The sequence below is a fragment of the Periplaneta americana genome, chromosome 10 (assembly GCF_040183065.1).
Source record: "Periplaneta americana isolate PAMFEO1 chromosome 10, P.americana_PAMFEO1_priV1, whole genome shotgun sequence".
Taxonomy (NCBI): Eukaryota; Metazoa; Arthropoda; class Insecta; order Blattodea; family Blattidae; genus Periplaneta; species Periplaneta americana.
The window spans coordinates 121137882-121153680 of NC_091126.1; the positions used below are offsets into that span (position 1 = coordinate 121137882).

General features: G+C 34.8%; 2 protein-coding genes across 2 annotated transcripts in view; one reads left to right on the forward strand and one right to left on the reverse strand.

The window, feature by feature from the left end:
• Positions 1-5834, forward strand: part of LOC138707986 (suppressor APC domain-containing protein 2) — a 65378-nt gene extending 59544 nt beyond the window's left edge. The window contains exon 8 of the mRNA XM_069838086.1: positions 4648-5834. The gene's annotated coding sequence lies outside the window, so the exon portion shown is untranslated. The remainder of the gene's footprint in view (positions 1-4647) is intronic.
• LOC138707987 (probable palmitoyltransferase ZDHHC24) lies at positions 924-15324 on the reverse strand. The gene has a single exon (XM_069838087.1). It carries the CDS (start codon positions 15119-15121, stop codon positions 14261-14263), a length of 861 nt encoding a protein of 286 aa, XP_069694188.1. The 5' UTR covers positions 15122-15324; the 3' UTR covers positions 924-14260.
• Positions 15325-15799: the final 475 nt, after the last annotated feature.

Genomic DNA, 15799 nt, shown 5'->3' on the forward strand with positions numbered 1-15799 from the left:
TCCTGTAACTCTTTTAATAGTAATATATGTTACAAGAGCGGTATGTTGACGTTTTCATGTTCGAGGAAAAGATTGAAAAAGCGAAACGTAGTTGAGCTTTTTTAATTTCCGAGAACATGAAAACAAACATACCGCTCGTGTATCGTACATTATTTTATGCGAAGATCGTTTATTACATACCTGAAAGACGAATTTCTAATTAGTTGCAATGAAATCTCCATCTTGGTTTCTGTTTAATGACGGCAACTTCGGAAAACCAAAATATCTTTCTTCAACATTGTTGCTATAAAATGTTTTCTGTGTTTACTATACTCCAGCAGGCCGTGATATACGTCTGTCTTTTTTTTCCCCCAGTCTATAAATGCGAACTTAAAACAAACGGTAAGGTTATGTAATGATTTATTTTTCATTTTAATATTTTAACAATATTATTTATATAACATATTGCAGTAATAACATCGGCATCTGGAATCTTGTTGATTTTTTCACGGCTTCCTTAATGTTACTTTATCAGGAATGCAATAAGTTTCATGGAGTAGTAGACTTTACTTAATTTTTGCAAATATTTAAAAACAATAATTAACAGTGCAATTTAGGTGAAATTGCAGTGGTAAGTTTCCAATTTATAATTATTACTAGTCTCTAAAATAATATGTTAAAAGCCTAAAGCAGTAAAATGAATGTCGCGCTTAAGCGGTAAGAAGAGGGAAATTGTTATGTGTGTTACGTTGGGAATACTGAATGTGGTATTTCACACTTACCACGTATTGGTTCTGTGCGGAAAACAAGCAAATACGCACGATCTCGCACAAAAATATTTAATGACTGTTTTCTTAAGCATTACTTAAAATTACCGAATTCCACATCCTTACAGTATAATATGAATTATTACGTCTTTGGAATGAGTTAACTGATATATAGAATTAAAGATAAGATTAGGCATTATTATATTTTTACATATTTACAATATAAAACATAATTGATTGTGTCAGGATTCAAACAGTCGATCCCATACTGTATGTGTTTTAACCACTCGACCACTTTGCTTGTCTTCAACCATTAGATGTTTTTATACCATGCTATAATAATCCTGGCTCTTCTGCATACTTCAGGCTTTTTCTCTAGAAAAGAAAAACTACAGCATTTTAAGTCCGCATATTTATATACATATTGTAAATAGTAACTCCCCCCCCCCCTCCCAAGTTTTAATTTCTCCTCAGCATAGATATGTAATATTTAAACAGAAAAGAGAAACAAATATCTCTTCATTGTATGAACCAGGTTTTTGACCTGAAGAATGCATAGTGTGGCATTCTCTGACTTAGAAAATACTCAAGCCCCTCAACAATTATGTCTCTCTTAGTACTTCATAGTACAGTAGTGAGTGTGGTCCAGCATTATGCGTTTCGGGAAGATAGAAATGAAAAAGAGATGCTAGTAATAAATGATATAATTAATTCATTGTTTGTATATCCTTTTTCAAGATGAAATAATATTGAAAGAAGGGAAGTTTTAAGTAAGGATTTTTTCAGAATGATAATCTTAAAACACAAGCTTTTAATGCATTGTGCCTGATATGGGTAACATTAATGGTTATTTGGTAATGTGGTGCGCAATAAACCTTTCTGTTGGCAGTGCTTGTTGCTGTGGGGGGGGGGGGGGTGGGGGGGAACAGTGTGGTCTAATAAAGATTTCAGCGACCTGAAAAAAGTGGAATTCCAAAACATGCTTCTTTAGCTGAGTAAAATATGTATGCATGGCTTCAGCACACTGAAACAAACTCACATTCAATTCCCAATGGTGACAAATCTGATTAAGGGTTTTGCTTGGTTTTCTTCAGTTGAATAACTAATTTTCAGTTAAATAAAGACGAATGCTGGATTGGACCCTAATTACCACAAAATAGTCAGCACAAAACAATAGCAACAAGCATTCCCAACAGTAAGACAGTGGAAATATGATCTCGCAGTTAACGAGGCTATAAATAAATAGAAATAAAGAAATTCGCTCGTACATACTGAATATGAGCAACATCCATTAGCCAAAAAGAAATCACTGTAGACAAGTGGATAGCATGCCAAAAACATTTTTAGTATCAGATATCCTGAAAACTTGTATATTCATGACAATCTCAGAATGCATTTTTTTTGCAATATCAGAATATTTCTCTTTACACTTCGTAAAATGAGAAAGTAAAGTACTATTAATTGAAATCGAACACAACACCTTTGTTATGGAACACCACAATCTATTTCGTCCGGGCCATCACCAAAGGCTGGTGCAATAATTATGTAAGATTCTATTAGGGATGTGATAATAGTACATTATGCAATGAGCCTATAATGATAGTAATTAAGATGCAAGTATGTTTGTTTATGAAACGAGTGCAAGCGAATTTCATAATTTTCATACGAGCGTCTTAATTACCATTATAGGCAAGTTTCATACGACTTTTTATGCTCGACCATATTTTTAACTTTAAATTATTCAGAAGTATACATTTTATTTGTATCCGACAGAATATCGGAAGTGACCTTGTTCATAGCTCTTGAATTGTGAGATGTGCGCAGACGCGAAAGTATTGATTTTTTCCGAGGAACAATAATGTCATTGACCTTGATGTAATGCAGAGAATGTATAACCTGGAAATTGATGTAGAATTGAAAAACGAGATGACAAATTGAATTTATTTGAATATTATTTACAATTAACGCTAATTATTATAGCAACAGAACATAACCTTCTGCAACAGTATTGGATTTCCAGCCTCCGTGATGTTTCCCTCATCTCTCGATTGCATATCCGAGAATAATCGAAAACCTGAACTTTAATGAATAGGTGTACTTTAATGACATGCATTAAAGGACTGCTACCAGGTATATAATTACTACATTTCGGCATGGTCGAGCATAAAATTGTTTAATTGTATTAAGAAAAGTTAAATTTCATATTCACTTCATTCTAATTTACAACTAATCAATTGGTTTATTCATTATAAGGAATGCATTGTACTGGTCCAAAGAGAATCTTGTTTAAATCTAAGATTTATTATTATAGTTCATAAAATGATTAACCTTCCACCATTATTACGACAAAAAAATATAATCTACATACATGCATGGCCTACCTACTTTACATATCTGAAATATAATTATCCATTCCAAGTTACTATTATAGTTAATACTGGTAAATACCTGTGGAATTCATAACATATTCCAATTTCATCAAACCTTGTGGTCACAATAGACCGGTTGAGAAAACATCAGACATATTACTAAAACATCCTAAATAGAATTGTTTTTCATTCAATAACGGTACAACTTCTTTCTTTACTATATCTTTTCTTTTTCTTCCCCTAGTGTTTCTTGGCATCAGAGTTCTCAGTAAACTTCTACCACTCATCTGAAAATGTTCTCACCAGTGAAGAAAGTAAATGTTCATTCACGCATCATCATCACAATATTTTTTAAGTACTCAGATACTATATAAATGAAGATTAAACTCAAAATTACGTATTAGCATCACTCAACTTTAAATATTATGCTTTCCAATGGGATGATATGCACTAGTATGAAATGTCACTACAGGCTTTCCAATAATAACAAAAAAAAAACATTCGTGGCACAAAGAAATATCTTTCTGTTTGCGAGTCAATACCAAATTCTTCACTTGAACCAATGAATGACCAGTACATATTTTATCTCCCCCTCCCCTCCTCTCAAACTTATCTCTATGAAAACCTTGTTAGAAAAATGCCACTTATGAAAGCGTAAAGGCATTCATAATTCACAATTTACATAACACATTACATTCTCTTAAAGTCTCTCAGCATTAGATTATCACAAGTAGGCATCTTCTGTCAGATATGTAATAAAACTGCAACCTCATTTCCCAAAAATCTATTAACTCATTTAAAATACACAAGTATATAATCATAGATGAGAATGACAAAATTATAAGGAAATTTTTTATGCATATAAAAAAATCACAAAAGGAAATACTTTCCTGTATGAATTCAAGGAATCATACAATTTCTCATCAGCTGTTCTTCTGTTTGGGCTACAGACAATAATAATGTCATGTAAATCGCACCAAGGCACAGTGGTCCAGAGACCCCGAAAACCTAGCCAAAACCTCAAAATACTAATGTGGTAAAACCTGACCGAGTTAACAGTTAAGGATTCAATTGCCTGGGGTGTTCTAAACTGCCTGGATAGTCATGAAATTTCCAGTTCTTAGTCCATCAGAGACTTCGGAAGTGAAAAGTCATTCGAGTGCCACAATTATCCATGTTTTCAAGTTATCAACTGCGAAGTTCCAAGACTCAAGAGCCAATAAGTACGTTTTCAATACATTTGTTTATATGCCCTGAATGGTTTCAATTTAAATTTACTGTTCTATAAATGATTACACGGATGTAGGTTGTGGCCAAAATTTCATTGTAATTTTATTTACATTAGAGATTTAATTTGACTGCCACCCTATGCCGCTCTGATTTCTTTTTCCAAAAGTAGTTTAATTCCTCCTTTTTAGAATCGGTAAACAGAACTTGTTCATTTTCGTGAAAATAAATTATTCCCGAGACCTTGCCATTGAGCATGCAGTTTACTTATTCTATAGGCCTACAGTTGTTAATATCTTTTACAGACATCTCCTACAAAACGACAAGAAGAAAGCTGCTACAAATTCTCTGAGAGGCGAAAGGAGACAGAAGTACTGAAAAAAAGTGGCTCATGGACCCTCTACAACTACTCACGGTCTTTCATTGAATGGGAGATGTCAGAAGAAACAAGAAACAAGCACATAAAAGAATACTGAGAGCACCATTCTCGAAAATGATCAAGAGAGGACACTATGAGAGATGTGCTCCTTCGACTGTTGGTCTCAAGTGACTCAAAGATTTCCACCTACAGAGAGCCAATGACCCAAAAACATCTGTGCTTAGCCTCCTGAAATGCGCCTTAACTAGCTGATCATTCTGAATGAATGTATATGAAGTGTAAATATATTTAAGGAGCTAGATACACCTTTACAGCTTAAAATATAAATATATTTTTTAATAATTTTAATGTGTGTTCCCAACTCTTCAGTTGCATTTTGTTGAAGAGTTATTTACATATCTAAATTACTTTCAAAGTTACGATTTTTATGCATAATGTTGCGCTGATTTTAAAAATTGTGAAGGAGAAATTTTACTCTGTTTTCCTCCCAACTGCAATTTCCAAATCCAATGTTAATTATATCTCTGAAACTATTTAAGTGTTTATCTGTTTTAACATAAACACTATAATAATAATAATGATGATGATAATAATAATAATAATAGTTTTATTTTTAAATAATTTGATTAAATGGCGATCTTACTCGTGTTATTTTCCCTGGCAGAGTTAAAACCATAAGGCCTTCTCCTCCACTCAACCAGGATCAAAGCACATACAGGAAGATACATACCGCTTGCCACTATCTACAATCTGTACCAAAATCATGCTCCTTATGTTGGATAAATTGTTTAGAAAGAAGTTTTTATTAACAAAAATACCTTTAAAATCGATTCCGTAACTTTAAATGCAGAATAAAAATATTATATAATTATCTAGAATCCTTGAATGGTAGTTAGATTTGCAGACTTATCCTTTGGCTTAAAAATGAAGAAAACAGAACGTGGAAAAGTTGAAAATTAGTTGAGTTAGAATGAAAATGACAAACTTTGAATAGAAAGCAGTCGCCATTTTTTTTTTAAATTACAACATGTATTAACAGGCAAGTTAAACAATGAATAATACTCTTAATATATAGTAAAATGATGGAATTTTCATATGTTTATTTTGTAATTTTTCTTGTAAATCATATATACTGAGAAAAAAATAACAATGTTAAATTTTTGACTGCTTGAAGCTGTATGTACCCCCTTTACAATCATTATTCATATAAGCTTTTTTTTTTTCTTATTTTTGTTCTAATATATTATTCTTGTCTCGAATAAACTAATGGATTTCACTTGGTGTAAGTGAAAAAGGTTTTGGCTAGGTTTTCAGGGTTCCTGGACCACTGTGCAAGGTAATATCCGTTATACAGCCTACTTACTGATTTGTGCTGTATAAAGATAACTGGGATACCAGCTAATCAGGTACATTAACAATCAAACTATCTTCGCCAACTGGTTAAGTGATGCATGCCAAAGCTAACTAATGACAAACTGCAAGTTTGTGCTACTCAGTTACTATCGTTTACAGACTAACTTTATACTAGTACATGGTAAACAAATTATATATATATATTTCGTTTTTTCCCCCTAAAGCTTTTGAGAAGTCTTCACTAAGTTACTGTAATTTACAAAATAAAATTTCTAACACTTTAAGTACCTCCTCATTGGTTAATTCTAATATAAGTAATGAATATTAAAACAATTTGTTTAATAGTTTAGAAAGATTGTGATTCGGAGTTGCCACTTCTCTTCGAACCTTGGGAGAAACTGTAAGGCAGATATAGGCAAACATGACTTAAATAAGTCAGTATGCTTTGCAATATTCATTCTATACAATAAAGCAAGCATAACACAACTCTTTGCTTACACTGCAGACAGTATCAATGTCCTTCGGGAAATGTCTCACTTTTGTCCATCCCTGTTGTAAGAAGTCTATAAAGGGTAAATGTAACATGTGTAAAGTATTGCACATTGCGTCTAAGTGTTTCGAGTTAGCGGTAAGTCATAAATCTAGTCAGAACGAATATACAATAATGTTGTTAATCACAGTACCAGTATAGAAAAAAAGCTAAAGAATAAACCATCAAGTCAAATTGATGCGAAAGGCTTAGATTATGAATTTTATTACTGAAACTGTACATCAATGATACTACGTTTTACATTTTCATTGTGTCACTGCACATCAAGATGGCATATACTTAGTTGTTGTAAACCAAGTATTCGTTTCCTGAAAGCAGAATATAAAATAGTTATGTAAAAAAGGGGAGCGGGTCCAGTTTCGTATTATCTTGTTTCTACTTATTCTAAAACACTATGCGGGACAAAATTGAACCCAGGAATATCTGTTAGGATACTGGACAAACCAGACACTTCCAGGATAATCCCACAGAATCTGAGACAGGTGGAAACACCAGAGGGAATTCCATACAGACGAAAAAACAGATCACATCTTCGAAATAATAGTTACCGGTACTGCAAGTCTTAAAAGTATTTTGAAATAATGTTTTACAGCATTACAATGATATTTTGGCAATCTTAGTATAATAAGAAATATATACCGTGTACCGCTTAGAGGAATCAAGTAATAAATGCTCACCACTTAAAATCAAATAGATATCGTTGTGATTTACATCTGACAAGATACAAAAACTATCCAAGTTTATGCAACAAAGTTTGAAAACAGCTGCATGCATAATTATCGTTTGTTTATGCGTAACTTTCGTTTGTTCGTTGCTAGGGCACTAAAACAAGCCTAGCGCCATTTTGTAGGAAAACACGCTATGCTAAACACCATGTGGACACCACAACAGAAAGTTGCAGAAGAAAAATCTGTTACACGAGTCACTGGACCATTCTTCTTCGTAGAGGCTACAGTCACAGGAAATGTGTATCTGGACATGTTGCCGAACTTTGTTTTAACCAACTACCCCAAGGACCATTTCTTCAGCAAACTGAGGCCCCATCCCATTATCATCAACAGGTGTATGAGTTCTTGAATGAAAAATTATCCAATGGGTGGCTCAGAAGACGAGGACCCCTTGCCTGACAAATCTGACCCCTTGGACTTTTTTTTTTTCTGGGGCTTTGTAAAGGATGTTGTGTACCAAAGAGACTGAGCTAACACTTTGGAGGAACTGAGGGAACGCATCACAAATTCAGCTGCGCTAGTGACTGCACAAATGCTACAGAACACTTGGTGGGAGGTTGAATACTGTTTAGATGTCTGCAGAGCAACTCAAGGCGCAAACATCAAGTTGCATTGAGCATTCTCCGAATTTTTACATCAAGTTATGTAGAAAGGTATGTTAACCCTTGAGCTGGCGCGCTTGTGTAAAAGGTACACAACTTTGAATTAAAGTCGTTTAACTGTCTTCCTTTGCTTCTGACTGTTGCGAGCATCTAGCTATTCCGTCAGTATTCCTTCAGCTTATGTAGTGAGAAGTTGTGTTGTTCTGTCTGCAAGCAAAGAAGTGAATATTGAAATCGAGCTGCAGCATTGTCACTGTCATGTGAAAAGTACACAGCGCACCAGGTCATGTAAGTAATATGTAATTTTCTTGTTATTTGTAATGCATTGCGATTTAGTGAAATGTACTACGGGTACATATTCCTAGTGTTGACTTCGACATCTGATACCAATGAATGATATATTGTAGGGCAGCACATCTAACAGATCGCAAACTTGACTGGCTACTCAACAAGGATCCAGAGTTCGAGGAAGAGCCTGACAACAAAAATGATGATGAATCGGAAGAGGAAAATGAGGTCATTATTGGAAGAGACCACGATTCACAATCTGAACAATATGAGCCTGATACATGTTATGACTGCAGGGAATCTTCTACTGATAGCGATTATTTTATTGGAAAAGACAGAAATTGCAAATGTAGTAAAACTTGTTGCACAGGAACAACTAAAGCTACAAGAAAAAACATTATAAAAATTTTTCCTGGAGTGAAGTCTGCTGCTAGAGATATTACAAGTGAAACTGAGGCTCTCACTAAAATTATTACTATTGAAATGATCAATGAAATTGTAAAGTGTACAAATCTATACATTCATTGTAAGAAGGACAGCGTAGAATATTCCAGAGACAGGGACACAAAAGATACAACATGATGGAATCAAGAAAGCAAACCACACAAATATGACTGAATTTTGGGCAACAGGTGGTTCTGGAATACAAATAACGAGAGCAGTCATGAGCTACAAGAGGTTTCTATTTCTTTTACGCTGCATCCGTTTCGATAATAAGATCACCAGACAAGAAAGAAGGGTGAGTGATAAACTTGCAGCCATACTTATGTACAATTTTAGACGAGTTTGTGGTAAATTGTAAGAACAGTTACAGCGTAAGTGAATTTGTAACAGTGGACGAAAAATTGCATGCCTTCCGGGGACATTGCTCTTTTGTTCAATATATCCCAAACAAGCCAGCTAAATACAGGATAAAGGTGTTTGTTTTAGCTGATGCTAAAACATTCTTCACAAGCAACATCGAAGTTTATTGTGGAAAACAGCCCCCAGGGCCATACCATGTTTCCAATTCTCTGAGCGATGTCGAAAGGCTTGTTACATTGTTACACACATTGAAGGCTCCAAAAGAAATGTTGCTATGGACAATTGGTACATCAGTTATGACCTAGCTGCCTCTTTGTTGAAAAAAGAACTCGCATTGACACTATGAGAAAGAATAAACGACAAATTCCACCAGAATTTTTGCCCCATAAGAATCGAGGTGTTGATACATCCTTGTTTGGATTTCAAAAGAGTACATAACTTTGGTGTCTTACACTCCAAAGAAGAACAAGGCTGTTATCCTATTATCGACTATGCACGATTCTGGGACAATAAATGTACATACCAACAAACCAGACATTATCTTGGACTACAACGCCACAAAGGGAGGATTCGATAAAGTCGATCAAATGTGTGGTGTGTATTCCATTCCGCATGTGACAAGAAGGTGGCCACTGGTAATATTTCTTTCCCTTATGGATAAAGCAGGTATCAATGCCCAACTAATCTTTTCTGCAGATGAAAAAAATGAAAAATATAAGAGAAGAATATTCCTGAAAAATTCGGCATTTTCTCTTATGAAGCCTCAGCTTGTAGACAGAGCTGGAATCTCTTCACTGTCTGCTGATGTCACAACATTGCTGAGGTAGTTGCAGAGCCCATTACGAAGAAGAGAGTCCGCTGTACGACCTGTGGCCCTGCTAAAAATAGCTCAACCACGATAAGATGTGACGCCTGTCATTGTTTTGTCTGCAAGGATCATGTGAAAATAACACGCACAAGTGAGAAATGTTTACTACCTCTCGAAGATGCAAAAGAGATGTTGAGATCTGTTGAAAGTTATGAGCAAATGGACAACAGGTTTCATTGCAGTTCAATAATAATTGAGTTCGTAATTAAATATAGTAAAAAAAAAAAACGTGTAATGTACAGTATCATACAAGTTTCTTGACTTTATTTTAATAATTAAACTGGAAACTCTCTTCGAAGAAACAGTCTTTTATGTAATTTAAAAGCATTTTTATGTGATTCTACACTTAGTCTATGTAACATGTAATGCAATATTATTTAAAGGAGCAGTCCGCGATAAAATTCCATATTTCGATTATATTATAGGATGTTTACCAAAGTAATCCTTGGATTAACGGCATTTGTCGCATCGCTCTACGCCTTTTAGTTTGCGAAATATTAAAGGTCTTACTGCAAGCTCTGACGTCATAACCACTGATCGCTTCGTAAGACTGCGTTGTAGTTCCGTATGACATACAGAGTAGATCGAGTAAATATATATTCATACGTTAGTCAGTTATTATTAATACACTTAGGACCTATCACATGCATATACTGTAGTAGTAATAATAATAATAATAATAATAATAATAATAATAATAATAATAATAATAAAAATAATAACTTACCCATTTTGAATTTTGTACTCATAGTGATAAGAACAACTTGGGTCTGGTAAGGGTTCAAACTGAAAAGGTTTAATATGTCGATCCATTATAACCTAATTCAACGCCTTCACTGAGTGAGTGAATGTATGTGAGAAGTGAAATATTCGTTATGAATGGACTGCAAATACGTGTTTATCTCACGCCAACAATAAATTAGTACATGGTTTATATTAATCTATTGCGTCATACTTGTTGAGTCACACGGTTTAGGCACGAAGCTATGTTTGGGGGAACCTCTAAAACATGTGGATCATCAAATTCGGCAGTTGATAACCAGAACTACTTCCAAGACATTTTTCTGTATAGTATCTTCTCTCCACGCATTTTTCTTCCAGCTGTATGTTTTGTCTTCCACCCATCGTTTAGTGGCTTTAGAGTACTGGAGTCTGGAGCCAGTTACATCTCTTTTCACGTTGTAATTATGGTCCATTATCGCAATCATAGTTCTTGTTACCATTCCACCATATGGAAAGTGTTTTCTCTTAGGAGTGTAAAGCAACCTCTCGTTATGGTATGATTCAAATTTGCTGGTGTGACAAAATTGATTAGTCTGATTCAGGTCTTTTAAAAGAGCAGGGTTACATACAACTTTTCTCAGAGCATTGTAATCGCTGGATCCAGGTTCGATCCATTCCCTCTCACTATTGTATGGGTGAATGTGTGCACATTTTTTATTATGTCTCTGTTTCTCCCCATTCGTGTATATTAGAAACATGATTTAATACAGAAATGAATCTGTCTTTTAAGTCGTCAGAATCACCTTCACATGTAGCACAAGACCACATAGGTGATTTATGATGCTCTCTTTCCACATTTGTGCGGCGGCTTTAAGCTTTTTGCCATGTGCCAAATGTCAAATTGATAGCCCATCCATTCATATTTGGTCCTTATCAATTTCCTAATTAATCTATGGCGGTCAGATAGAAAGAGGGTAATGTTAATTCTTTCTTTTAGGTGATCTAGAACTTTTTCGCATGCTGTTCGCCTACAATTAGACCTTTTTGCAGAACTACGAAGTCTACAATCTTATCTGAATCGAGGTCCATTACACTGTAAGTCACATATTTTGCACTGTAACTAGGTGAGTCAAATTGGCCATCACCGCGATTCGCACGTTTTTATCTTTTAGGGAATTGATAAGTTGTTCATGAATCTGAAAATAAGTACATCTGACTGTTGGTTCTACGAATTTTGAAATTATTTTATAAAATGTTGTCTTGCCGATGAAACATAGTTGTAAAGGTTTTGAAAAATTTTTAAAATATTTGTATCTTATATCGCACAAGTATAACGCAGAACTCACTGCTATGCTTCACCTCTGTTCGGACTTCCACTCCCAATTACGGGCATTCTGGCACACTGCATTAACTTTCAGCAATGGTCCTATTGTTTCTACCAAATATTTGTAAAAGAGGAATGACAAATATTACAGAAGAAAAACAAAATTTGTAACGCTGACCAAAAAAAAAAAAAAAAAAAACCCACTTTTTGACTTCCTATTTACTTTCTGTTTTATGTGCAGCATCCTCGGAACCTGATGAATTGGAATTTGAAGTTTCTTCTTCTATTTGAAAATATGTCTCTAAGTCAGTTTCTGCTCCCCCACATCTGATTCACCACACACATTTCTTAGCGTCTCGCACCCTATCTCACACTGCACAGCTTTGTTTATATTAGGTTCCTGTGAATTTTCAGCCTCATCGAGAACTACTCACACGTCAATATTTTCAGCTATAGGTGCATCACTGCAACTTGCTATTGCTCCTTCGACGACCTTCTTTTATTTATAAGCAGAGGAGTGCATAGATCAAAACTGTCTTGGGAGATTCTCCTTTCAAAAATAGGAAAAGGACAGAAGTTTTCTTAATTTTAATAGGAGTTCTATTGTCTTTCATTAAACGTCTTTTTGGTAAATACGATTCTTCAAAATCAGTTTCACGGAAATTACTGGAACACACAACAGTAGTTTTTGATAGTGTAAAACCTGTTCTGTTGATTTTCTTCACCCATGTTTTAAATCTTTGCAGTAACTTTTCTCTGTTCGGAAATAGGCTACATGAAAAAATGATACCCCTTCTTCATGTCCTGTTTTTGTTATTCCCTCTGAACACGAAAAATCACAACACCACGGCATTTTAAACTGTATTACGATACAATTTCTTCTGTTTAGTCTACTGTAGTTCAATATCTTTCATATAAAAGAAAATACGTCTACATAAAACCACAACATTGGTATATGCTGGTTTTATGATTAAATGAAAAGCAAAACATGACTTCACACAATCATAACTAAGTTCGAAATTCTGTTCACGTTTACTACGGTGAGAGAAGATTATTTATTTTAATACAAAGTGCTCGCTGCACTCACCGAGGTTCTCGGTCTACTACGCAATCACACCAGTTCAGTGGCTGTGACATCATACGTTTTTGTGCGGAGTCAGTAACTCAAGAACCATGCCTCGCATTGACATGCGGCAAATTACATTCTACTTAGATTGAAAAACGTGTTTGATTAAAGCCAACTTAACTTTATCGCGGACTGCTCCTTTAATTAATTTTAGTAGCTGTTGAAAACTATTTTCCAAGAAAGAGTGATTTCTATTAACGGAACATAATTTTTCCTAGATGTGTACTAAATACACAGCGCACCAGTTCATTTAACAAAAGATCACGCGCCCGCTCCAGTTAATAAACCATTATTTACACTTGAAATTATCACTTATTTCTCGATTCCTCTAAGCAGGACACAGTGTATATGTTCCAGCTCAACTTATTCTATACCGTACTTACTGGTCATCACTTTTGGATAAATTTCCCACAATTTAATTAACTTCACCATTCTTAAGTTTTCACAATTAGGCTATACAAGTTAAGTGATCTGTGCGGGCTCAATGAACCATACAATAGCTTAATACATCTAACATGAGCTGAATAAAAACTTTGATTTTGTGCACTACACTACATAAGGGGAAAATAGAAGATAAACTTATTTTTTTTGCATAAATTTCTTTAGAGGTGAACACACATACATGGCGGATGATCCCTGTAAGTTATTTATAAGTCTTGTAAGTGTACACTCAGAAGAGCCAGCTGGTTTTAATCTCAATAGGGGCAAAACACTTCGATATCCATGATGTTAATTTTTAAGAATAACAATCTGTGATGAAAAATCTGCTCCGCCCCCCCCCCTCGATATACCGTAATAAAACAAATGCACATATAAAATATACAGTCGTGAACACAATATGTTTAAAAAAATTACCAGTACATAATATTAAAAAGTAAACAGTCTGTTTTCTAAACAGAGGCGCTTGTCCCTATTGTTTCCCCTGTGGGCAACCGTGTGTACACTAATTACGTGAAAGGCAAAACATGGAATTACACAGCCATAATAAGGTATCCTAACCATATTCATGGTTACAAATAGAAGCGAACATGTGTTGCTTCTTTGAAACACGTTTTATTTCGATTCCACGAAAAAAAAAAAAAAAATTAAACACCCAGTTCAGTATGTCAGTAATCGAATTCTAAAAAGTTATTTAGAAATTAATCTTTTCCAGATGTGTAGGTGTACAGTTCATTATCTACTTTTTGATGTTTCCATGTTCAAGGAATGAAGTGTAGGCCACTCAATTCCATTACCTGGCAATTTTAATTGAGCAAATGGTAGAAACCATGCTAACAGCCAATTTTCTCCAATCACATCTTTGAAATTCTGTTTCCATCCTAGATCATAATCCTTTATTTTGTGATTTTTTTCGTAAGTTGTTGTTCCATGCCAAATTAAATTGAAATGAACAATTAATAACGATAACATAAAAAGCATGCCCATTATAGTCACCAAACATAATATAATGAACAGCTGAGTTTCTGATGCATCGATTCCAAATGCTACCATTGCCAGAGGAAATATAACCTTCACTAATGCCATTGGTGTTTCAAAATTAAGCCTATCCCACATAAAAAAACTGTTGAAATAGGTTGCATATGCAGTTGCAATTAGTAAATGTACAGCAAATATTATAAAGAATCTATAGTTATAATGTCCAATGCAACAACCGGTGAACATACAATGGTGATCTCTCCTCATAATACATGTATTGCAAGTATCACAATGCCAGGATCGTGGTGGAGAAATTGATTCACACACTGAACAAAAGTGCCATTTAGGTCGTAACGTCGATTGTAACATCAGTCCTTTAACACTTGTGTCTGTGCAAACAACAGCAACAAAATTACTTGTAATGTTGCACATAAGAAATGTACCACATATAAAATGTATAGTGTACCAGAGAGACCACAATGGGTAAAAAGAAGGAAGAACCACATACAATTCAAACCAATATATTGTGGGTATTATGCAGATCACAAAAGTAAACGCCACAAATTCTGAAAGCAGTTTCGGAAGAATGTCTTTCCTCGCTTTCATTCTCAGTGCCATTTCTTGTGATCACCAAATTTCTGTATTTCACTTCTTACAATTCACAACTGTCAAATCACTATCGTCCCTTTTAAAAAAAGGGTATACCGAGAAGATAGAGAATCACAGGCCACACACAAGATCAAGACTTTTCCTCTACCCGCTCTACCCATAACACCCTTAACCAAAACGAACAGAAAGAATGTGGATTTGGATTATCAATGGTCTTTATTGACGTTACATTTTAACGCCAGATGCCGCCAGCGATGTAGTGTGTTCTGAGAAGATAAAAAGTGTGTTCCAAAGAGAACAGAATAAAGTGGCCCATCCGCAACTAGACTTGTTTGCCTTCTCGTTCTATTGACGTAATGTGAATTGTGTGACGTCACTCGTAGAGTCGGGCCATGGATAAATATATATTTATCCATGGTCGGGCTTTTATATTTGAGTGTAACAAAGAGTTTGTAATATATAACTAGAGACACCAACCTTAGCCACCAAGTAACTAGAAGCCTACTCACTAGTAACATACCTTATGTAAACAGTGTCGGCGCTGCGATACAAGATTTCTCCGCTTGAAGCGCCACAAGCAAACCTCATTTCATGAAGATCTCTTATGGAAGCAGAGTAGAAGATGACACGTTTGCGAATTATTCTTCTTTACCACTACGAGTCCATCTGATTTTTGACGTCGAGAAT

Coding starts and splice junctions, on each gene's coding strand:
- LOC138707987 (XM_069838087.1), bottom strand. CDS start 15,121: ATGGCACTGAGAATGAAAGCGAGGAAAGACATTCTTCCGAAACTGCTT.